Below are 25,564 nucleotides of genomic sequence, written 5' to 3'. Positions count from 1 at the left end.
AAACTGCCCATGGCTTAGCCAGCTTTGTTACAGATCCTCCTGTAGGTTCTACTGAGCTAGATCATGTGTCAGTGAAGACATCTGTCTTTGTAGCCTTTACCAACTTGTGTTCAATTTGATCCTTACTCTGTTCCCTGATTTTAAAAGTTTAAAATCTAAAACAGTAAATAATGACATTTTAAATAGAATGTGGCAATGGAAAAGAAAGATACTAAATGTTAAGGAAATAGTCCTCAAAGACTGGGTGGGAAGGCATAGAAAATGAGAGGGTGAGGGCAGCCCTGATGGAGAGAAAGTGCTGAAGACAGGAGCAAGAAGTGCAAGTCCTATCCCACTAAGGAAAATGGTTCAAAGTTTGTGAAAGAGAAAAGTCAAAGACTGGTTGGAAAAATTGGTTTGAGGTATATAATGGGGTCTGTGAATCCTTCAGTGAGAAGTAGACTCAAATATACTGGGGTACAATAGATGGGTTTTTTTAAAAATATTTTTCTAGATGTTGACAGACCTTTATTTTACTCTTTTGTTTATATATGGTGCTGAGACTTGAGCCCAGTGCCTCACACATGCCAGGCAAGCACTCTACCAGTGAGCCACAACCCCAGCCCAATAGATAGATGGTTTTGAACATAATCAGGACTGTGCATCAGAGCAAAGTGACTCACAACTCCAAGTAAAGTTTACTTCAGAAGTATGAAGATGATTTCAATGTCAGAAAAAGTTACAGACCAAAAGCTAGTCCAAAATAAGGGAGCGAGGGTGGGAAGAAGGGAGAGCTAGAAAGAGAGAGGGAAAGGAAAAAGCAGGGATTTTATCAAAATAGAAGAAAGATCAGTGAACTAGATGGAAGAGAATGAGGGAAGGGAGGAGGAATGAAATAGGGAAAGACAATGGAATGAACTTTCCTATGTGCATATATGAATATACCACAGTGAATCTCACCATTATATACATCCATAAGACACTGCTTAAAAAAATAACTATGGGGAAATGGCAGAAAGATTAGTAAGGAGAGGGAGGAAGGCAGGAAAAGAGGAAATACTACTGTTTGAATTAGAGCAAATTATATTCCATGCTTTTATAATTATATCAAAGTGAATCCTATTTTATATATAACTAAAAAGAACTAATAAAGATAAAAAGGAACAGAAAAATCTACAAACCAAAAAATTCCATATGATCTTATGATCTTATCAATAGAAGCACAAAACCTATTTGATAAAGTTCAGAAGTTACTTTTTAAAATCCCAAGTAAATTCAGAGTAGAAGAAAAAGCTTAAGCTTGATAAGCATCATGTTAAATACTGAAATATTAAAAAACATTAACATCAAATGTCATTCAGAACACTTTACTTCTTTTATTTAAGCACTCTTTGAAGACAACCCAAGAAGAAATAAGTAATTGAAGCATCAGATAATAGAAGTCAAACTGGCATTATATTGCAGACAATGCAAAATGTGACTTGTCAGTATACAAAATAATATTTGTCCATTATATATGATCAGGCCATAATTATACTATTGTGTCTCAATCAAAATAGAAGTGGAAAAATTATTCCATTTACAATAAAAAATGAAACCTAAGGATAAAATTAGCAAGATAGGTCTAACACCTATGAAGAAAATAATACCATTTTATTAAAGGTCAGAAAACAAGACCTGAGGAAATGGAAAGTTATATTTCCCTTTGAGGGGAATATTTCATATTATGAAACTGTAAGTCCTTTCCATTTTCATATAGAAATTCAATGCAGTTTAGATCAAAATCTTGGTCTTTTTCATTTGTTTCATTTTTGAAAAATAATAATTCACATGAATTGGATTCTTACTATGTGCCAGGCATTATTTTAATATCTTGCATGTGTTAATGCTCAAAGCCTCATGAGAAAAAAAAAAAAAGCCTCATGAGAAGGTAATATTGTTATCTACTGTTATATGGTCCTATTATATAAGTAAGAAAACTGAAGTAAAGGTAGGTTAAATAATTGCCCAAGATCACACAAGTAGTAAGTGGCAAAATCGAAACTCAACCAGTGGTGTTCTGGCCCAGCTAAACCAGAAAGAATACCAAAACAATAATAATCAGGCAACTTTTTAATAGTAAGAAATGTGGAGCTACATATCCTAACAGATAGTTAAATCTAAAGTTATTATAATTAAATGTTATGGTATTAACACAAAAATAAATTAATAATAGGAATTTTAGGAGCATATCCAAATACATGTGAGAACTTACTGTATTGTAAATAAGTGGAAATGACTTTTTTAAAAATATATTTTCTAGTTGTCAATGAATCTTTTATTTATTTACATACAGTGCTGAGGATCAAACCCAGGGCCTTACACATGCCAGTCTAGTGCTCTACCACTGAGCCACAACCCCAGCCTGGAAATGGCTTTTTTTTTTTTGAACTTGCATCTTTTTTTTTTTTATTTTGTGTTTTTTTTTTATTGTAAACAAATGGGATACATGTTGTTTCTCTGTTTGTACATGGCGTAAAGGCATACCATTTGTGTAATCATAAATTTACATAGGGTAATGTTGTTTGATTCATGGAAATGGCTTTTTAATAGGTAGAGTTGCAACTGCTGACTCTCCAACTTACATTTAAAGAGGTATGTAGGTTCCTGTTTTTCACAGTACATTTAAAATATATTTCAGATAATTTAGAGATAAGTATAAAAATTAAAATTGTAAAAATATAAGAAAATAATTATGTATTTTCATGAAGTAGTAAAAGATTTTTAGGCAAGATAAGAAACACAGAAAGGATCTGGGGATGTAGTTCAGTTGTAGAGCACTTGCCTAGCATGTATAAGGTCCTGTGTTTGATCCTCAGCACCATGAAAAGTAATGAAATAAAGGAAGGAAAGAAGGAAGGAAAGGAGGGAGGGAAGGAAAAGAAAATTGAAAACGAATGCAGAAGTTTTAAAAGAAAAAGTCTTTAACTGCTTAATAATTTCTATATGACCACATATACCTTACATAAAGATCAAAGAAAGAAAGCTGCAAGGAAATATTTGCAATATTTTTGATAGAAACTGTTCCTACATGCCATTTTATAAAAGACAGCATAATAGAAAAGTGAGCAGAGGATATAAATGAGAAATTTGTAAAAAAGAAAATGGATATAGCCAATAAACATGTGTCCTGTGAAATTATGTCTTAACTGTCAAATTCTAAAATGGCAGGAGTGGACACTCTAATATAACTAAAATTATCTTTGAAAATTCCTTAGCCTCAGGTAATATATATTATACATTTTAAAACATAAAACCAGGTCCTTTATACATTATGTATTCTAAAGTTCATAAATCACTGAATAGTGTAATGAAGACTACAAAAGTTACAGATGTCTGAACATTCAAACTTTAAAGTACTTATTGAAACTCTAGAAGAGAATGTGGGGTGAGAAGAAAATCACATTTTTCCTGCAGATTGTATTCCATTTTTTAAAGAAGTACTAAGATTAATATTCATTAATATATTTGTTTTTCCAGAAACAATATATATAAAAGAACCTAATGAACTGCTTAGAACACAATTTGCATGTCAGCAAATGTCCAGGAATCTGAATTTAAATCTTGATTATGAATTAGACTCACATACGTACAGACTATTCTTTGAGAGAAGTTGTTTAGAAGCCCTTGGTTGGCTTCCTCTTTCCAGATTGATGTCTTCTGCATGGCCCATAAACAGTTGCCACTCTCTTATCCTTTACCCTGGTTTCAAGTCACCTGATTATAGCTCTGAAAATACATTTTAAAGGCATATAGTGTGTTCTGTCCACAAAACTTGAAAAAGAATAATTAGTAACAGCATGTGCTGATTAAGGTATAGTAAATAGGTACTCTTATACACTTTTGAAAGGAGTGCACACTATTTAAACTTTTTGGAAAAAAATATTCAATAAATGAAATAAGAATGCTAATCCTTTTAGTGGCAAACACACCAACACAACTGTTCATCAATAGGGAAATGGAGAAACTATGGTATTACCACACAGGAAGATAATAGGCCTAAAACAAAAAGTGGTTACCAGGGCTAGCAGGTGAGGGAAAAGGGAAAATGTTGGTCAAAGACGCAGACTTTCAGTATAAGATAAATAATTCAGGAAACCCAGTATATAGAATGATGACTATACAACATGGTAACAATACCGAATTGTATACTTGAAATTTGTTTAATGTTAACCCTGCAAAATAAAACAAAACAAAAATAAATAATTAGATGAGGTTAAGAAATATGTTAACTAACTTAACTATAGCAATCGTTTCACAAAATACACGTATATAGCATCATCACATACAATTAGTCACACAATTTTGTTAGTTATGTCTCATTAAAATTGGAAAATTTGAGAAAGAGATCGATCAAAAAATGCCCATGATATTTTCTTAAATAAATCATTAAAATGGACAAAGTAATATAATACTAGTTTTGTTAAAAATGAAAACTGAAACCTAACCACAAAACATATGCAAAAACTTATGTGTTATGGTTTAGATATGAGGTATCACCCCAAAACTCATTGTGAGATATGTTTAGATATGAGATATCTCCCCAGAACTCATTTTCTTGCATTGTCTTACAATGCAAGAAAGTTTAGAGGTGAAATGATTATGTAGGAGCCTTAACCTAAACAGTACATTAATCCCCCGATAGGGATTAACTAGGTGGCAACTGTAGGTAGGTAGGGTACAGCGAGAAGAGGTGAGTCTTGGGGAGCGTGCTTTGGGGTTTATATTTGTTCCTAGTGAGTGGAACACTCTCTCTCTCTCTCTCTCTCTCTCTCTCTCTCTGCTTCTTGGTGGCCATGTCCTGGCCTGCTTTCCTCTTGTGTCATGATATTCTGCCTTATCTTGGGATCCAAAGCAATGAAGCTGACCATCTGTGGACTGAGATCTCTGAAACTAGAAGCGCCAAGTAAACTTTTCTTTCTGTGAAATTGTTTCTCAGGTCTTTTGGTCACAGTGGGAAAAAAGCTGACTAAAACAAAAGCATGTGTATATGTTTCTAAAGAACTTTCAGTAAGAAAGAATATATCGCAAATTGTAATAATTATAACCACAGGACTACAGAGCAATTGGATTGAAATTTACTTTTTATTTCTTTGTTGTTTGAAGGCATGAGCCAAACTAGTGGTAATAAGAATTAACAGAAAAAGGCAGTTGTGAATTATAACACAGAAATGAGGTGGATGGTACTTGGCAACTATTTAGATGTGAGTGGGAGGCAAATGAAGAAGTCAAAGATGGCTCAGCAATTTCTAGCTGGAGTGACTGGGGCAATGCCATTTATAGAAGCAAGGATACTGTGAGGAGCAGAATGATTCTTTGCTGTTACCAGAGGAGAGATGATGACTCCAGGGTATCAATCAAAATTGTGCCACTTCTCATTTTAAATAACTGTTCCAAAAGGAAAGCTTCTTAGCTTGGTCTTGAAACTTCAGGAAAATGTAGTGCTTCACTTGAAGGGTGAATTTACCTTAAGTGAATTACATCTCAATAAAAATATTAAAAATACTGTTTTATAGTTGCATTTCATGTGAATTAGAGAACTAAAAGAGCCAGACTATTATCTATGCATATTTTAAAACAAAAGAACATTTGTTTTTTTAAAACAGAAAAAAGAATAAAATTTAAAATAATCTCAAACATGGGAAGAAAAATAACTTTCCTACTATATACAAAATGAAAGAGATTTAAGATTTGGCCTTTAAAATTTTTACTGAATGTTTTTGTATTGTTTTCTTATAGTTATTCCTTTTGCAAATGTGTTTTTAACTCAGTGCCTAGTGACTTATCAAGTATGTTGTTGCAAAAAATATTCTATAGAGGCAGCTTTGCAAAGGTTTTTAGATCTAGAAAAAACTTGTGCACTTGAATTCCATAGAAAGCAGCATTAGATATTCAGCCCCATTGAGAATTTGTTTCTTGCAAATACTGTCAAAATGCTAGGAGAATTTATTTCCATACAATTATATCATATTTTATGTTGGAGCTGAAATAGAGGTGTGTAATCCATCAGTGTGAGGATATTTTGCATAGGTAAATGAGTCAACAAAGTCACCTGAATAAATCATTTTAATTTTAATTTTCAGTTATATGGAAATCAACTTTCACACATCTTTATCCTCCATCATTTATTATATTTTTACTTTTGGAGACTATTCCTATGTTCTTAGATGAATTATGTAGAGTCTTCTGTAGAAAATGTTTTTCATATTGTATTTGTTATCCTTGTACTGAGTTAAAATGGAACATTTCTAAAACTGCCATGTTTTTATTTTGAGTCTAAAGAACTTCATGAATTTCAATACCATCAGAGAACTGGGTGATTATGATACTGTGTGAAATCACAAGTTGATTTTTTTTATTGAATTCTTACAATTTGGTTTAAGCTATATATAGTCTCCCATTAAGAAAAAAGAACAAAGATAATAAATTTAATATTTTGTGTATTTCTTGTTTTCCAGAAAATAAACACTGTTGGAACTAGTAATGCAGATGTCCCTTTGGCCGATCCCGGAATGTACCAGTTGGACATTACATTAAGAAGGGGTCAAAGTTTAGCTGCCCGAGATCGAGGAGGTATGAACATAAGAACAATATTACCTAAAGGCTTGTTCTGTGTTTTTGGGAGAAATATTGCTTCCTTTATGATTGCTTAAGTTTGAAAAAAAAACTGTAATATTATAATTTCTAGAAGTTTGGATTTAAAGACACAGTTTGATATATTACCTCACTCCTTTGACCATTGAGAAAGGTTTTGATGCAGGTTACAAACTGTGACTTACCCGACCCAGATGGCAAGTTCCTCATCACACTGCTAACAAGTCAGATCTACTTGTCTATGACTAGTGGCACAGTTGGTTACATAGGTGAGATGTCTATTTGAAGCTATATTAGAAATTACTTTTTAGTAGACCCAGTTAAATCTACTGAAATTGTAAAATCCAGGACTAGTATCTCACCAAAACTTTAGTTGGGCCTGGCAATAGAATTAAACAGGACTTAGTGGATTAAACAGTTTTTTGTTTGTTTGTTTGTTTGGTTTTTTTTTTTTTTTTGGGGGGGGGGGGTTTGTAGACCATGATGAGGCAGAAAGCAAGGTGAATACTCCCTGGTTCCCTTGTAAGGGCAATGTCCTGATGAACTAGGCTGGAGCACCTGAGGGATTTCTAAACCCATACTGGAGGCAGGATCAGGGATAAATTCCCAAATAGACTGTGAAGCATAAATTTTAATTACCAGGCACGCAGGAGATAGAGACCTGGAGGTCCCTGAGAGCTTCCAGGCTCACAGGAAGCTGTTTGGGTGAAACTCCTCCTACGAGGAGGGAGGAATGTCCCTAAACCTATGCTATTTTGTTGTTGGAGAGGCCCATTCTGTGATCCAGAATGTTTCTCCTTTTATACTTAGGGACTAGAAGGAACCAGATTAAGATTATAGTCTAGAGTCTCAAGGACGATGTTGAATAGAAGCGGTGAAAGAGGGCATCCCTGCCTTGTTCCAAAGAAATTAAAGGGATACGAATAGGAAAAGAAGAACTCAAACTATCCCTGTTCGCTGATGACATGATTATATATTTAGCAGAACCTGGAAATTCCACCAGAAAACTTTTAGAACTCATAAGTGAATTCAGTAAAGTAGCAGGTTACAAGATCAATGCTCATAAATCCAATGCATTTTTATACATAAGTGATGAATCTTCAGAAAGAGAAATTAGGAAAACTACTCCATTCACAATAGCATCGAAAAAAATAAAATACTTGGGAATCAATCTCACAAAAGAGGTGAAAGACCTCTACAATGAGAACTACAGAACACTAAAGAAAGAAATTCAAGAAAACCTTAGAAGATGGAAAGATCTCCCATATTCCTGGATAGGCAGAATTAATATCGTCAAAATGGCTATACTACCTAAAGTTCTATACAGATTCAATGCAATTCCAATTAAAATCCCAATGATGTACCTCGCAGAAATAGAGCAAGCAATTATGAAATTCATCTGGAAGAATAAAAAACCTAGAATAGCTAAAGCAATCCTCAGTAGCAAGAGCGAAGCAGGGGGTATTGCAATACCAGATCTTCAACTCTACTACAAAGCAATAGTAACAAAAACGGCATGGTATTGGTACCAAAATAGACAGGTAGATCAATGGTACAGAATAGAGGACATGGACACAAACCCAAATAAATACAATTTTCTCATACTAGACAAAGGTTCCAACAATATGCAATGGAGAAAAGATAGCCTCTTCAACAAATGGTGCTGGGAAAACTGGAAAACTATATGCAATAGAATGAAACTAAACCCCTATCTCTCACCCTACACAAAACTCAACTCAAAATGGATCAAGGACCTCGGAATCAGACCAGAGACCCTGCATCTTATAGAAGAAAAAGTAGGTCCAAATCTTCAACTTGTTGGCTCAGGATCAGATTTCCTTAACAGGACTCCCATAGCACAAGAAATAAAAGCAAGAATAAACAACTGGGATAGATTCAAACTAAAAAGCTTTCTCTCAGCAAAGGAAACTATCAGAAATGTGAAGAGAGAGCCTACAGAGTGGGAGAATATCTTTGCCAACCATACCTCAGATAGAGCGCTAATTTCCAGAATCTATAAAGAACTCAAAAAACTCTACACGAAGAATACAAATAATCCAATCAACAAATGGGCTAAGGAAATGAACAGACACTTCACAGAAGAAGATGTACAAGTAATCACCAGATATATGAAAAAATGTTCAACATCCCTAGTAATAAGGGAAATGCAAATCAAAACCACCCTAAGATTTCATCTCACCCCAATTAGAATGGCGATTATCAAGAATACAAGCAACAATAGGTGTTGGCGAGGATGTGGTGAAAAAGGAACACTCATACATTGCTGGTGGGGTTGCAAATTAGTGCAACCACTCTGGAAAGCAGTGTGGAGATTCCTCAGAAAGCTTGGAATGGAAACACCATTTGACCCAGCTATCCCACTCCTTGGCCTATACCCAAAGGACTTAAAATCAGCATACTACAGAGATACAGCCACATCAATGTTCATTGCTGCTCAATTCACCATAGCCAGATTGTGGAACCAACCTAGATGCCCTTCAGTTGATGAATGGATAAAGAAACTGTGGCATATTTATACAATGGAATATTACTCCGCAATGAAGAATGATAAAATTATGGCATTTGTAGGCAAATGGTCGAAATTGGAGAATATCATGCTAAGTGAGATAAGCCAATCTCAAAAAACTAAAGGACAAATGATCTCGCTGATAAGCGGATGAGGACATATAATGGGGGGTGGGAGGGGCTAGCATTAGGTTTAGGGTTAGGTTTAGAGTTAGGCTAAGGAGAGCAGTAAGAATGAAGGAAAGAAGGACTGTGTAGAGGGAAAAGAGGGGTGGGAGGGGTGGGAGGGGTGGGGGGGAGGGGAAAAATATAATAAACATCATTACCCTATGTAAACGTAAAAAAAATAAATAAAAAAAAAAAAAAAAAAAAAAAAAAAAAGATTATAGTCTAGCCGGGCACAGTGGCACACACCTTTAATCCCAGCAGCTCAGGAGGCTGAGACAGGAGGTTTGAAAGTTCAAAGCCAGCCTCAGCAACTTAGTGAGGCCCCAAGCAACTTGGCGAGACCCGCTTCAAAGTAAATTATAAAAAGGGCTGAGGCTGGAGCTCAGTGGTCAAGTGCCCCTGCGTACCCTGGTACCAAAAAAAAACCTGGTACCAAAAAAAAAAAAAAGACTATAGTCTAAAATTTGTCTTCCCTAAAATTTGTCTTATTATATAAAATAATTTTATATAATAGTGGATTTTTGTGATTAGAAACTATAATAGTTTTAATCTTAAGTAAAAATTAGAACAGTTTCTCAAGTGTTGCTTTTGTCATACTAATAATAGAAAATTGCATTATAACAAAATACAAGCAATATTGAACAAGTACAAACAATTTAATCATTTTTAGTATAAGAACATTTTTAATGAATGATGATTGAAAATGTTAGAATGTAAATAGTTGGGGAAGATTTCAATACTAAGCGTCTGGTCTGATAGGTGAGGAGAAATGTTTATTGCACTGAACTATTACAAATAAGTTCTGATTAGATTACCAAAAGAAAATAATGCTATTAGTACAGCGTTAACATTATTTCATATAACATTTTTCAGTTTTCAAGGTGCTCTCAATTATATTATTTGATCTCACACAAAATTAAAGCAGGAAACTGGAGATCAAAATTTTCCTAGATATGCCTTCCATAATTTAAAATGTGTAGGTTTATAAAGAATAAATTTTTTATAATTATAAAAATTTAAAAACAATCTATTAATGGGAGCATGATTTAATAAACTGGTACATTCACATGAGCTTGCAACTGTGAAAGAGAATAAGGAAAAATCTCTAGGAATTGATATGGAAAATTGTAAAAGATATATTAAGTTTACTTAAGGAAAGTTCAAAAGAATATCAACATATGCAACATTTCATGTAAAAAAAAAGGATGCAAGAAATTTTGCATTTTTTGCTCACTTGTACAAAAAGAAGAACAGGAAGAAAGTCAGAAATGAATGAAATTGATAACATGCAGAATGTAGGTAAGATCAGGTGACAAGAATGGGGGATGGGAATAAGGTAAAAGGGTGAGGAAGGAGTAATATTTCCCTAAGTAAACCATGGTTTTTATACTTTCTAACTATGACAATATTTAGCACCTTAAAATAATGACTAGATTGGTTAGTTAAAGTCAACAAGGATATGGGAGGAACTCAAAAAGAATTATAAGGATAACTACACCTCAGGGAGTTATTAAATAAACAACTAATCTAAGAAACTATGTAAAACAGTATTGGGTTATATGCTGTAAAACTTAAAAAGAACTAAGCATAAATACTGTATACTGGAGCATGATTATCAATTTTGAGACTAATGTGTTATGCTGGGAGCTAGCAAATAAGTAAATATATTGTAGGTAATGAGGGCCAGGTATTGAGAAACCATGGAGAAAGAAGTTACAAATATGCAGGAAAGGAGAAGGCTAATAAAGAGGAATGAAATGTCATTTGCAGGAAAATGGATGGAACTTGAGAGTGTTATATTAAGTGAAATAAACAAAACTCAAAAAGTTAAGACTTGTATGTTTTCTTTAATATGTGGATGCTAGAGAGAAAAAGCAGAGGGAAAAGGTTGGGAGGTGATAAGGATCTCATGAAAATGGAAGTAGAGGAAAGGAATCTGGAGGAGGGAGGATGGAAAGGAAATGGGGGGGGTACTGGGGAATGATATTGACCAAATTATGTTATCGTGTGTGCATATATGAATATGTAACAATGAATCCTACTATTATGTATAATTATACTGCATCAATAAAAATATGGGGAAAAAAGGGAAAAGGGTAAGGCTAGAATGATCCCTGTGGTATTAGGTACTGATGTGAACTAATGTTTTCATGTGTGTTCAAATAGATATAAATACAAGTGAATAAAGGTGTGTGTGTGTGTGTGTGTGTGTATCTGTGTGTGCGTGCGTGTTGCCTACATCTATTTGCTGAAAGGGCCTAGAAGCTAGAGCAACACACCTAGGACCCAGGTATTTGTTTCTAACTACAGTTTCCCTAGCACAGTAATCAGGGCTCCTAGAGAAATGGTTGATTTCAGACCTGGTATAGGAAAAGTACAAGGTGAGCCTGGAACATTCTGCATTGCCAGGAACTAAGGAAGTACTCTAAAATTGATGGCAGAAGGCCAAAATTGCATACGGCCAACTTAAAGAAACTCCTAATGTCCCAAACTGGGACAATTTCAGCAATAAAATAAACAATGGCACTAATGTAGTATAACACATGAAACATAATAAATATCTATGATTTCATACTGATAAATAAATGATTGAATAAAAGAATAGGTGAGAGAGCGGATACAGCTTTTCCTTATGGTAGCATTCCAGTGCACAAGTGGAGAAGGGAAGATGGAAATAGAAATCACTTTTTAAAAATACTAAATCACAATTGTTGTAGGCAAAAAATCTTCAAGGGATGCTAAAATTACATGTGCAAAATTATGATGTGAAACAGAATATTTGCAACATTGCAAAGTATTTGTCTGCAAGATATGAATGACTTACAGAGGGAAAAATAATAACTCTACTCTAGGTAAGTGTGGAAAACACCACCTTAGCCAAGTGATCAAAGATGATAGAAGTGATGAGACATGCAGACAGCTTGTAGCTCCTGATAAGGTACACCAAGAACCAACCATCATTGTGACATTCTTGTCAAAATGCAGAAGCTCAACATAAACATAAGAAAATATCAGGCAAACTCTCTCATCATAGGACACAATTTATCTGAACCAAGTCATCCCTGTCTTTTAGACAGTGTGTGCAGAATTTTGTTTCAACATTCCCTGTGTCTCCACAATTTTGGATCTCAATGTACATACTTCACTGTCTTTATTATAGTAGTAAATTATTCTTTATCAATATCTCTGACAAAAATATGAAACAAGTTTCAGGAAACTGGAAGGGGCATGTATTTAAGAAAAATGGGAGAGGGGGAAAAAAGAACAAAAAGAAAGAAAATGGGAGAGAAAATATTGCTTTGCAAGAATGAGAACTACAACAGAAGGTTAAAAAGTTAACTCTAATTCAGTTTCACCAGCTTATCTTACTTTTGCTTTTGTGAAATTTTAATTGGGTCAAGGTAATAAGAGATATTTAAGTAGAGGAAGCCACCTGAGTTACTTATGGGCTTGAGTAAACATCTCTGACCCACAGAATATGTTAAACATTTGACTGGACAGATAATATTGGGTCATTTTAGATTTGTGAAATTATATAGATATAACTGGTAGGATAATTAGGTGGAAATGGATACTTTAAGTTAGAAGAAAGCATGGAAGTCATGTGGGAACATGATTTTGAGGGCTTGAATTGGGATTATGAGTGTGCAAATGGAGAAGGAAAGGAATGTATGAGAGAAGGTTCAAAGGAATGTCCAGTGGGACTTGGCATCATTTGGAAGATGAGGTCTAAACAAACAAACAACAAAACATTTGGAAGTTTTAAAATTGATGGTATCTGAGAGGTATGTGCAGGTTGATAAATGATGTATATAGACACTTGCAAAACCATTAGAATTAGTATATACTACACTCTTCACTCTTCATTTTTTCCATTGGTATTCCTTTCTTTTCTTTTCTTTGTCTTTTTTTTTTTTTTTTTTTTGGTACCGGGGATCAAACTCAGGGGTACCACTGAGCCACATCCCCAGCCCTATTTTATATTTTCTTTAGAGACAGGGTCTCACTGAGTTGCTTAGCGCTTTGCTTTTACTGAGGCTGACTTTGAACTTTTGATCCTCCTGTCTTAGCCTTCCGAGCTGCTGGGATTACAGGCATGTGCTACCATGCCCGGAGATGTTCCTTTATTATAGGAAGGGTTCCCTTCCCATTTCCTTCCTGAGCCCTGACATTACTCCTTTTTGGAGTCTAAAGAGTCTGTTTATGATCATCCAACAGGATTCCACAGGGCCATTCCTTGGTCTGTGGGCAAGAAAAGCATCGTTGGGGATGGCAAACCTCCTATTTCAAACATTTTTAAAAATTATTATTATGTTTTCATTGGTGCATTATAGTTATTAGTAATATTGGGGTTCATTCTGACATAATAACATATGCATGCAATGTAGTTTGCTCCACTTCAGTCCCCAGTACTTTCTCTTTCCCTCCCCTTGGTCCCCTTTCTCTACTTTACTGGTCTTCCTTCTATTTTATGTCAATGCTCTTATCTACCACCCAGCAGGACAAAAATATCTATGTCCCTAGTGTCTCATATCACATTTGCACAGAAGAGTGAAAGGAAAAAAGTCATTTCTATTTCTACCACTATCACTGTTCCTCCAAAATCCTCCTTCATTTGTAGTAGGCACTGAGGCAGCCTCAGCAGTCAGAGCTGCTCTTATTCTTTCATCTACGTGATCCTTATCCAGAACATCCAGACAGCTTTTTGAAATACTACTACCATTTCCTGAGTTTTACAATCTCTTCTTTAGGCAGCCTGATGAACTGCAAAGTGCATTATCTTAGGAGTCTGACACACATGAGGTCAAAGCCAAGTTCCACATTCTGTTAGTTGTGTGACTTTGAGTGAGGTGGATGCTCTCTCTCTGCTCTAATTGTAGGTTCCAGGTTTAGAAAACAGAAATACAGGATGCCTAGTTAAATTTTAGAGTAACTAGACAGATGAAAGAACATAAAGGGATACGAATAGGAAAAGAACTCAAAACTATCACTATATGCTGACAACATGATTCTATATTGAGATCCAAAAAATTCCACCAGAAAACTTTAGAATGCATAAATGAATTCAGCAATATAGCAGGATATAAAATCAATACCCATTAATCAAATGCATTCCTATACATATGCAATGAATCCACTGCAAAAGAAATTAGAAAAACTACCCCATTCACAACAGCCTCAAAAAAAAAAAAAAAAAAAACTTGGTAATCAATCTAACAAAATAGGTGAAATATCTCTACAATGAAACTATAGAACACTAAAGAAAGAAATTGAAGAAGACCTTAGAAGATGGAAAGATCTCCCATGTTCTTGGATAGGCAGAATTAACATTGTCAAAATAGCCATACTACCAAAAGCATCATACAGATTTAATGCAAATACTATGAAAATCCCAATGACATTCTTCATAGAAGTAGAAAAAACAATCACAAAATTCACTTGGAAAAATAAGAGACCCAGAATAGCCAAAGCAATGCTTAGCAAGTAAAGTGAAGCAGGAGGCATCACAATACCAGACATCACACTATACTACAGAGCAATAGTAACAAAAATGTCATGGTCTTGGCACCAAAACAGATATACAGACAAATGGTACAGAATAGAGGACACAGAGATAAACCCACGTAAATACAGTTATCTCATACTAGACAAAGGAGCCAAAAACATACATTGGAGAAAAGATAGCCTGTTCAATAAATGGTGCTGGGAAAACTGGAAACCCCTATGCAGCAAAATGAAATTAAACCCCTATCTCTCACCCTGCACAAAAAACAACTCAAAGTAGACCAAGGACTTAGGCACTAGAACAAAGACCTTGCACCTAACAGAAGAAAATATAGGCCCAAATATTCACCACATCAGCTTAGGAACTAACTTTCTTAGCAAGACTCCTAAAGTGCAAAAAGTAAAATCAAGAATCAATAAATGGAATGGATTAAAACTAAAAAGTTTCTTCTCAGCAAAGGAAGCAATAACATTAATAGAGAGCCTACAGAATGGGAGAAAATCTTTACCACATGCACCTCAGATAAAGCATTAATCTCCAGGATATATAAAGAACCCAAAAAACTCAACACCAAAAAAACAAATAAGCCAATCAATAAATGGACCAAGAAACCAAACAAATACTTCACAGAAGAAGAAATATCAATCAACAAATATATGAAAAAATGTTCAATCTCTCTAGTAATTAGAGAAATGCAAATCAAAACTACTCTTAAGATTTCATCTAACTCTAGTCAGAATGGCAATTATCAAGAATACAAGCAACAATAAATGTTGGCAAGGATGTGGGGAAAACGATAAATTCATGCATTGCTGGTGGGAATGCAAATTGGTGCAACCATTATGGAAAGCAGTATGGAGATTCCTCAGAAAACCTGGAATGGACCCACCTTTTGACCCAGTTATCCCACTCCTCAGTTTATACCCCAAGGACTTAAAATCAGCATAGTAAGTGATGCAGCCACATAAATGTCTATAGCAGCTTAATTCACAATAGCTAAACTGTGGAACCAACCTAGGAGTTCTTCAACAGATGAATGGATAAAGAAATTTTGGTATATATACACAATGGAATATTATTCAACCTTAAAGAAGAATGAAATTATGGCAATTGCTGGTAAGTAGATGGAACTGTAGAATATCATGCTAAGTAAAATAAGCCAATCCCAAGAACCAAAGGCCAAATGTTTTCTCTGATATGTGGATGCTAATTCACAATAAGTGGGGGTGGGCACTAATGAAGAATAGAGGTACTTTGAATTAGAGGAGAGTGAAGGGTGGGAAGGGTGTATAGGGGTAGGAAGGATAGTAAAATGAATCAGACATTATTACCCTATGTTCATATATGATTACATGACCTGTGTAACTCTACATCATATACAACCAGAAGAATGAGAAGTTAGACTCCATTTTATGTATGATGTGTCAATATGCATTCTATTGTCATGTATAACTAATTAGAACAAATTTGACAAGTTAAAAAAATAATAAAATTGAGATAAATAATGCATTGTCTTCCATATATATGTATAAACATCTCAAATAGTACTGGGGGCAACAAATACTAAAAGTTATTTACTATTTATCTGTAATTTGGGTTATTTAACCTGACCATATGCAACTGTCAAGTATTTTATTAGAAAAATGCCATTTACATTTTAATTAAGTTGTACTTTTTAAAAGACATGTCTTTTGACAGTCATCTATATTATCATCTATCAGAGTCTTAATGTTACATTTTAAATAGTTTTTTTGTACTGTTAGAAAAATAAGAGCAATGTAGCAATTCCCTACAATTTGATTTCCTGCAATTTGGATTGTGAAGGTTATATTATTCCTAGAGCTGCCTTAAAAAATTACTTCAAAAATGGAGACTTAAAACAACAGAAATTTATTCCCTCAACATTTTAGAAGTCAGGAGTCAAAGTATCAACTTGTGGAGAGCAAAACACCCTCCCAGAGTTCTTGGAGAGAATTTTCCTTACTTCCAGTTTTTGTGGCTCCAGGGTTCCTTGCCTTTTTATAGATGAATCATTACAGTCTCTGCCTCTGCCTTCACATGGCCCTCTGCTCTGTGTCCCTGGGCATCCTGTCTCCCTCTCCTTTCTCCTATAAAGACACCATGGTTGAATTTAGGACCCACCCTAAATACAGAATTACTGCATTCCAAGATTCTTAATTACATCAGCAAAGACCCTCTTTCTAAATGAGGTCACATTACAAGGATCAGGGATGAAGACTTAGACATCATTTTTTTTTTTTTTTTCCTTAGGGGAACAGGAGTCCTACTACAGAGGACAGTTACTTCTCTTTCTGTGCTAGGATCAAATTTAAATATCATTCAAGCTGGGTGAACTTTTTGTTATTCTGTTTATAACAGTGTTAGAAATCCCTGCATTGCTGTGCATGGTGGTGCACACCTGTATTCCCAGGGACTCAGGAGGCTGAGGCAGGAGGATCAAAAATTTGAGGCCAGCCTCAACAACTTAATGAGACCCTGTTTCATTAACCTGGGGCCTTTTGTTTTATACCTTTCTCAAAAGAACAATTAAAAAAAAAAAAAGAGGAACTGGGGATGTAACTCAGTGTCCCTTTTAATTCCCAGTTGTTGGGGAAAAAAAGGAAAGAGAAAACAAAAGAAAATTCCTGCATTAAGTAGAGTTAGAAGATCCCAGTCACTACATTCTGAATGTCCTGAAGTCCACCCTGTGAGTCTGACATATCTGTGCTGAAGGGCATTTGCAGGTGTTCTGAGAACCACATTTCCAGGTTGGAGTAGGAATCATAAAAGTCTGGCGGATGGAAAAATATTTGGAAGTTTATCCCTAGCTAAGATTCACTTTTCTCACTAATTGAGAACTTATATCAGATATAATGCAGCCAGATCTGAGAAAATAAATTGGAGAGAATTTTGTTTTCAAAAAAAAAATTCAATTTAATAAAACTGAAACATATTCTGAATTCGATGTGTAAACAAGGCTAATAATCAAGGTAGAGGGCCTGTCAGCAATTTTATCATTAGAATAAAATTTGTGAAGCTCCTAAAGTTATTCTCTGAGTGGATAAAGCATTGTGCACCAGGCAGGATGCATATATATATATATATATATATATATATATATATGAACAGATACCTAAAGATATTGGCATATACATATGTGAGAGTACCTGCCAGCTCTGCATATATATGCATGGTTTGGTGTTCAGGTTCCTCTTTGGTTTTGATCTTGGGGACTTTTTTTAATTTTTTTTATTTTTTTATTTTTTGAGAAGTATTTATCTGGTAATCTCTTTATTCTCCTGCTCTTTAGACCATATGCCAATTAACTATGCTTTCCTTCCATCCATGTATAACACGTTCAATACATATCTAACTTAAAGAATGTCTGCTGTACTAATGGAAATATTTTGTTTTTTCCATAAATAACCATTTCTCATGTTTCGGTCAGAGGTCATCAGTGTACAAAAACCTTTAGTACACTACAATGGAAAATCTCCCCTTTGAATATTTTTTTCTTATGTGGGTAAATAATGTAACAAAATCTACTTATCTACCCTGAAACATAGCACTTATAAATAAAAGTGCATTGAACACAAACTTATAGATTAACACATAATTATAATGTAAACTATGTAGCCAGATAAGGAAGAACAGTGCCAAAAAAAGCCAAAGTCCCATATTCAGATCTATATAACTGCTATCTTAATTTTCTTTGTGTCTACACTGTGGTTTAGTTTTGCTCATATGAGATATTTATATAAATCAATACCATATTGATTTATGGATTGGGTCATTTATTTTTTTGATATTGAGTTTTTTGAGTTCTTTATATATTCTGCAATTTGTTTTCTGTCAGGAGTACCTGGCAAAGATTTTCTCTTACTCTCTCAATTGTTTTCTCACTCTGTAATTTGTTTTCTTTGGTGTTCAGAAGCTTTTTAATTTGATGCAATTTCTTTATTAATTCTTTCCCTTATTCCCTCAGCTATAAAAGTCTTATTTAGAAAGTCTTAACCTGTATCTATATGTTGAAGTGTTTCTCTTATTTTTTCCTCTAACATCTGTGAAATTTAGGTCTTTGATTCACTTTTTTTTTTAAATTTCTTTTTTTTTTATTATTGTAAACAAATGGGATACATGTTGTTTCTCTATTTGTACATGGAGTCAAAGCATACCATTTGTGTAATCATAAATTTACATAGGGCAATGTTGTTTGATTCATTCTGTTATTTTTTTCCCTTCCCCCCCATCCCTCCCACCCCTCTTTTCCCTCTCTACAGTCCGTCCTTCCTCCATTCTTACCACCCTCCTTATCCCTAACCCTAAACCTAACCCTAACCCTAACGCTAACCCCTCCCACCCCCTGGCGCTCTCGCACAAGAACGACCTGAAAAGCAACCCACGCAGTTTTATCCAGTAAAGCGAATGATTAGAGGTCTTGGGGGGTAGAAGTTTTTTTAAAACAGGATAGTTATATATTCCAGTTAACCTGGGGGCTTTTGTTTTATACCTGTTGATTGGCATAATTATTAACAGCACTCCATTGCATTCTCAAAAGAGTCCCAGATTCAGACACAGAATTTACTAATGTTTCCTAAAATATATCAATCTCATTAAAGTTCATCAGAAAATTTAGCAGTATGGGACCTGGGATGCAGTTCAGTGGTAGAGTGTGTGCTTAGCATGCATAAGGCCGCTGGCACATTTGTGGGTACACACATGTGTGCACATACACATAAGCAGCATTATGAAAACTCAACTTGTATAATTTAGAAAGAGTCTTGTCTCTGAGCAGGTTTGTACCAATTTTCTTGCAATCCATTCCTTAGATTTACAAAGTTTTTTATGAGCTATCTTGATCAAGGAAAGACCTGTCACATTGTATTTTGTGCTAAGACCAAGAAAGGAATATGTTGCTAGTCAATCATTTTAAAAATTCCTTACAGATGGTGACAATCAGGTATAGGTTTCTTTAACTCAATACAGACACAATCATTTACATTGTCAACATTGTTCATTTAAGCAGTGGTAAAGTTTTACCACTGGTAAAATTTTAAAAATAATTACTGTGACTTAGTTTGAATAATAACTATTTCATATAGACTAAGATTTTAAGCTTGTATATATATACATAAACATACATACGTATATGTGTACACATCTGCATATATGTACATAAATACATACATATATGCATATATACACTTATATACATATATTTCCTTTTTAAAAAACTTTTGTTTTCATAGACACAAAACCACCACTCATGGAAACAAAGACTCCCTTGTTGCATGTTAATAAAACTAAAACCATACGATTGCTAAACCCTGAGAATAAACTTCTACCTGGAGATTTTGTAATGACTCCAAGATTGCACCGTTGTCCCAGAAAGTTTTTTACCCTGGTCTTAACACTTTAGAGAAAAGGGTACCAGGCTCCTCCCTGGGATTTGTCTGCAGCAGTATGTCTGTGGGGTGTTCCTTTTTTTGAGATTCCTAAGGTTTACCAAGAGGTGACATCCTTTACCAGATGTAAAGTTTGGAACACCTTAAGTTATAGAGCAGGTACTACAATTTCCTGAAGATACTCTGAGGATGATGTTTCCACTGATGAAATGTAGTCATAATAAACCTATCTAAATATTATTTATTTTTAAAGGTGGTTTTTCTTCCATTATTATGATTACAAATTTGCTTCCTTCCTAAAGAAGGAAACAGGACCAATTTTTATTAAACGTTTGCAAATAACTACATTGTCATGTGCAGTAAAAGAACCCAGGAAAGGCCCTGTGGACAACATATGACACTGTTCTCAGTACTTTAATCAATATTCATTGTTCAGCATCTGCATAGGCTTTGCCAATGGTGTTCTTTTCAAGTAAGATTCAATTGCAGATGAATTTGATTTAGGATAAGTATGATTTAATTCAGCAGCTGTTAACAAAGTATGGAATTAAACTTAACCCATTTTAAAAGCATGTCTCCAAGTTTCTTTATTGGAGACATTGTTCTTAAGTTTGGGGTTAATTAGCTTGTACTCGTAGTTTTCCATATTAAGCCTTCTTGAAAGGTATATTTCTCCTTGGTATAAGTATAAAGGAAATTGTGTTCTTAGATTTTAAGTACTTTGCTTATATGAAGAAATATTCTCAGATATTGTTATTTGTTGCCTAAAATTGGATAATGTACAAAATTATTCTGTAAATTTTGAAAAGTCAGTTGTCATAGTATATCTATTCAGAATGAGTTCACATTTTTGGTGCAACTGATAACGAAATTATAGGCCCATTAATTAAGATTATTTTAAGAGATGTTATTCATTCTAATTGGCAACAATTTAATCTTCTAAATTTAGGGCAAAGGAGAGAACAAAAAGGAACAAAAGTGCTTTATTGTGTGCTTATAAAATAAACCATTAAAATTAATACCAATAATATCTTAAAACAAATAACTATAATTAGAAATGTCTCTTTGCTTTCACGAAGTTTTATTTCTTTTTCTGATGATCTTACATTCGCAGCCTACTTTCACAAACTCATTTGCCATTGGATCAAAAGTGTCCTGGAAACCCAAAATTTTAAGGCCCCTGTTGTAGTCAGTCAGGTCTCAGCTTACATTTTGAAATCTGCACCCATGAGTTCATCTCTGCAACCTCAACAGTCTTTTCCACCAAGGTCTGAGACTGACTTCTTTTGTGATTTCTCTTAAAGACACAATCTGTGTCCTGTAGCTAATAGTAGGAACATAAGGCAAGCATAAGGGGAGAATGAAGGCCACCTGCTGATTGAGGACTGAATGCCCCTCATTAAGCTACAACGGAAATCAGTGATGCCAGAATGAAAGAGAGCAGCATCTCCTTTTGGAAGTGAGTACATAAGCAAATAGACATACCTCTAATTTAGGTGATGATCACCCTGAGAGGAGCAGTACATTATGAACAGTGAAGGCACTGGTAAATTGTACTGCCTTGCAAAGCAAGTGCATCAAAACCATCTCCAACCGATCAAGAATTTAAAAACTAAAAAATGGAATCTACATAAAAATAAATTTCATGACACTCAAGTCACTCCAAAGGAATAACACTATACCTATACAAAATTGAGCTTAGATAATTGAATTTTACATTTACATACCTCAAAAAGAAAAAAACAGTATTCCAGAATCATTATAGCTCTTGAGATCAACTAAACATTGGCCTTACAAGACTATGGCCATACTTGATACAGTCGGTTTCAGAGGATATAGGACAGGAACCACAGCTTACCAGCCAGACAGCACCAGGTATCCCCGCAGTCCGTGCAGCAGCTCCAGCTCCCACTGCATCTGCAAGTTATTTATCTTGATATTTTAGGTAACATGGTGCAGATGCAAAAAGACAAGAGCCACACCAAGCAGTTGTGGGAGCTACCCTGACTAAAGGCTTCTTTTGTCACAGGAGCCAGTACTTCTTGTAACTACTTCATAGACATGCCTGGTTATAATGGTCATTATGCTCAGGAGAGCCCAGAGATGTGACTTCCTATCAGGTAGTTTCTATTTGTCCTGGTCCTGATGAAAATTACTAGTCAGGGAATCATTTTGCCATTTATTGTTTAGCGATATATAGGCATATTCTTTAGTCAGGTTTCCAAGAGAATAGAAAGTTAGCTAAATGTAATATTCTCATTAAGAAGGGGGTATAGGTTGCCCCATACTATGGTAAGTATTGAGAAGATTTAGAAAATGTGGAGTGTTCCTAATTTGTGGCTAGTTGTATCATGCAGTCCCTTTGCACTTGAATGACACTGAGCAGGTTTCAAGGTGAAGGAGCAAGCCTTCTGTGCTCCTAACAGCTGTTCAGCAAGCAACAGTCCATCTCTATATAAAAACGCCCTCTCAGTTTTATTATTCCAAATTTATGACCTGACCTTGGATAACAACAAAATCAAACAATTTCCAGAGCAGCACATAAATGCTCAAGGACACGAGGAAGGTCCACTGCCCTGACTGTGTTACTACTAACTGCAGTAGCAATACTTTATAGCAACCCCAATGGAGGCAAAACAACACAGCAATTACAGGTTGTCTAGTCATGATAAACCTTTATGACATTTTTCCTAAGGATTTTTTAAAAATAATTGACCATGGTCAAAAAATACTCAAAATCATCATAAAATCAGACCTTTTATGAGTGTTTGGTCTATGATTCTTCTACCTATGTGGAAAACAAATTTTCACTACTTTGTATTGGTAATAGATTGTCTTCTCAATCACCATTTTTCTTTCCAATTTCCATTATACTTAAGCTTCTTTTAAAAGTAAGTTAAAATTATCTCCATATGCTTATTCTTAATATATAGACATGTATATGAAATGATAGATAATACATTTTGGATTGAATATAATTAATTTTAAGAAGCACAAGACCCTTTACTGCATTGATTTTTTACCTTTGTAACTTAAATGCTAGTGTCATTACATATGCGTTTACATATTTTAAAATATGTAAATAAAAACTATTCAGTAAATCCTAATGTGAACCAGGAACCTTGGATGATTATGATGTTTGGATTTAGATTCATCAGTAGTGACAAATGTGCCATTCTGGTGGGGTTGTTCACAGGCTGTGCATGTGAAGGGGAGGGACATGGATCTCTTTGTACTTTCTGCTAAATTTTGCTGGGAAGCTAAAACTCGTATAAAAGAGAAAGCCTACTAAAAAATGAAAGGAAAGAAAGACCTACCCTGTGGTGACCAGGTATCTTTGTTCTGTCTCCATTTTAGTTTAAATATTAAATGACAAACATTACATATTAATTACTTCAAGTCTCAAAATTAATTACGAATCATAGAAAGAAAAATTATATTTACATTGCCAAGCAATACATCGTGACTGCTGTTGAATCCCATGAGAGAAATACAGAATCTTAAAGTTTTACTCAAAGAATCCAAATGGAATAGCACATGGCATTTCCTAAAGTCTAAAACACTGTTTTAGAATACAGGTACTACTCTATTTCAGTTCAGTTTTATACCTGTTACACTCAAACATCCTTAAGTTTTAAGGATGATGAAATTAGTGATCACTTATCTATTCTATAAGACTTGTATAAAAATTTCCAGTTAATTAGGCCTCCTATCAGAAAATAAATCTGATTTACATGAATGAAATGCAGTGTCTGCATTATCTCCCCCTTGGTAATACAGGCAAAGAGAAGACATTTAGCTGTCTTTTAAGCAAGTTTTAATAACTTTAGGTTGTTAAAGAATTTTCTATAATCAGGAATATTAAGGACAGTTAATTAAGTGACCCTAAAGAACATTTTATAATTATGTAATACTTATTTACCATTTAATATTACCTTCTTTGAATCTTGATTTAAAAAATCTTAAGACAAAAAGGTTTCTTAAGGACAGACTATTAGCATACCTTTTGTTCTTCACCTTATCTTAGTAATCAAGACACCTATTAACTAAAACTCTATCCTTCCCTTTTAAGCATTTTTTTCTTCCCTTACATGGGAAAGGGGAGTTTTGAAACACCCTATTCTAAATTTACATGTACCTGTTAATTTCAGGACCAATTAAAATATGAGCTCTATTCAATTGGAAAGACTATATAATCTTGTTGATCTCTCTGGAGTCTGGTAAAAATATCTTATCAAAAGAAAAATCCTTTCCTAACACAGTATAGGGATAGCTGTTTGACTCAGGGAAGAAAAAGTCACCTTGCTCAATTGTTTGCTCAAGCTGGCATGGTGGTGCACACCTGGAATCCCAGTAACTTGGGAGGCTGAGCCTAGATCTCAAATTTAAGGCCAACCTGGACAATATAGTGAGACCCTGTCTTAAAATAAAAAATAAAAAAGGGCCTGAGGATGCACAGTAGTAAAGCATGCATGAGTTTGATCTCCAGTTACACACAGATATCCAAAGAATCTCACTGGCCACACATATACTACAAATAGTCATTTGCAGTCACATATGGACAATCAGAAAGCCACTATACCAATTACTATGTATAATTTTAACTAGTTGGTAAATGAAACTGTGGACAAACAAAACACATAAGCTGAGCACAGTGGTGCACCTATAATCCAACTGCTTGGAGGGTGAGCCGGCAGGATTGCAAGTTTGAAACCAGACTCAGCAACTTAGCAAGGCCCTAAACAATTTAGTAAGACCTTGTCTCAAAATAAAATGTAAAAAGGGCTGGGGACATGGATCAGTGATTAAGTGCCCCTGGTTTCAATCCCTAGCACCTCCCCGACAAAAAAACCATAAGAAAACTTCCCCAAGCAATCCTCAGTGTAGTCCAAAGACTTCAGTGACTGACTACTTGCTCACCTTAAACTTTCCCTCTAAGAGTGTGGTTTACTCTTCAGTAACACATGGAGATCTATGTGGTAACCCTCAAACACAATACTGACCACAGAATTCTTCAGATCTAAAGCACTCTAGAAACCTATGCAATCCTTCTGGGCTCCCCTTCCTGGTGCTTCTGGTGACCCCTCAATACCTCTAGTCTCACGCAAGCCTTTCGATCCAGTTCACTCCTCCCGGGCCTAAGGTTTAATCTTAGAGTCCTTCCAAATGGGCATCAGACCTTGACAGGAGGGAGCTGTGAAAATGAGCTCAGATTGTCATGTCTTTGAGAAGTCTGGTTATTTTCTGTCTATTGTGCTTTTAAAGAGGAAGAAATCTCCAATGTTGTTCCTCCATCTAGTGGCCAACACCTGATTGGCTTCCGTGTTCCCCTAATCACTGTGACTTC

General features: G+C 34.8%; 1 protein-coding gene across 12 annotated transcripts in view; it reads left to right on the top strand.

Annotated features, from left to right (window-relative positions):
* Positions 1-25,564, top strand: part of Mctp1 (multiple C2 and transmembrane domain containing 1) — a 553,559-nt gene that overhangs the window by 256,822 nt on the left and 271,173 nt on the right. For all 12 annotated transcript variants that reach the window (XM_047555772.1, XM_047555764.1, XM_047555766.1 and 9 more), the window contains exon 2: positions 6,477-6,591. In XM_047555772.1, coding sequence (XP_047411728.1) covers positions 6,477-6,591 — 115 coding nt within the window. The remainder of the gene's footprint in view (positions 1-6,476; positions 6,592-25,564) is intronic.

Source organism: Sciurus carolinensis, chromosome 6 (assembly GCF_902686445.1).
Source record: "Sciurus carolinensis chromosome 6, mSciCar1.2, whole genome shotgun sequence".
In the NCBI taxonomy this organism is placed as follows: Eukaryota; Metazoa; Chordata; class Mammalia; order Rodentia; family Sciuridae; genus Sciurus; species Sciurus carolinensis.
Note: the sequence above shows the minus strand (reverse complement) of the source record. Positions and strands in the feature narration are given on the sequence as shown.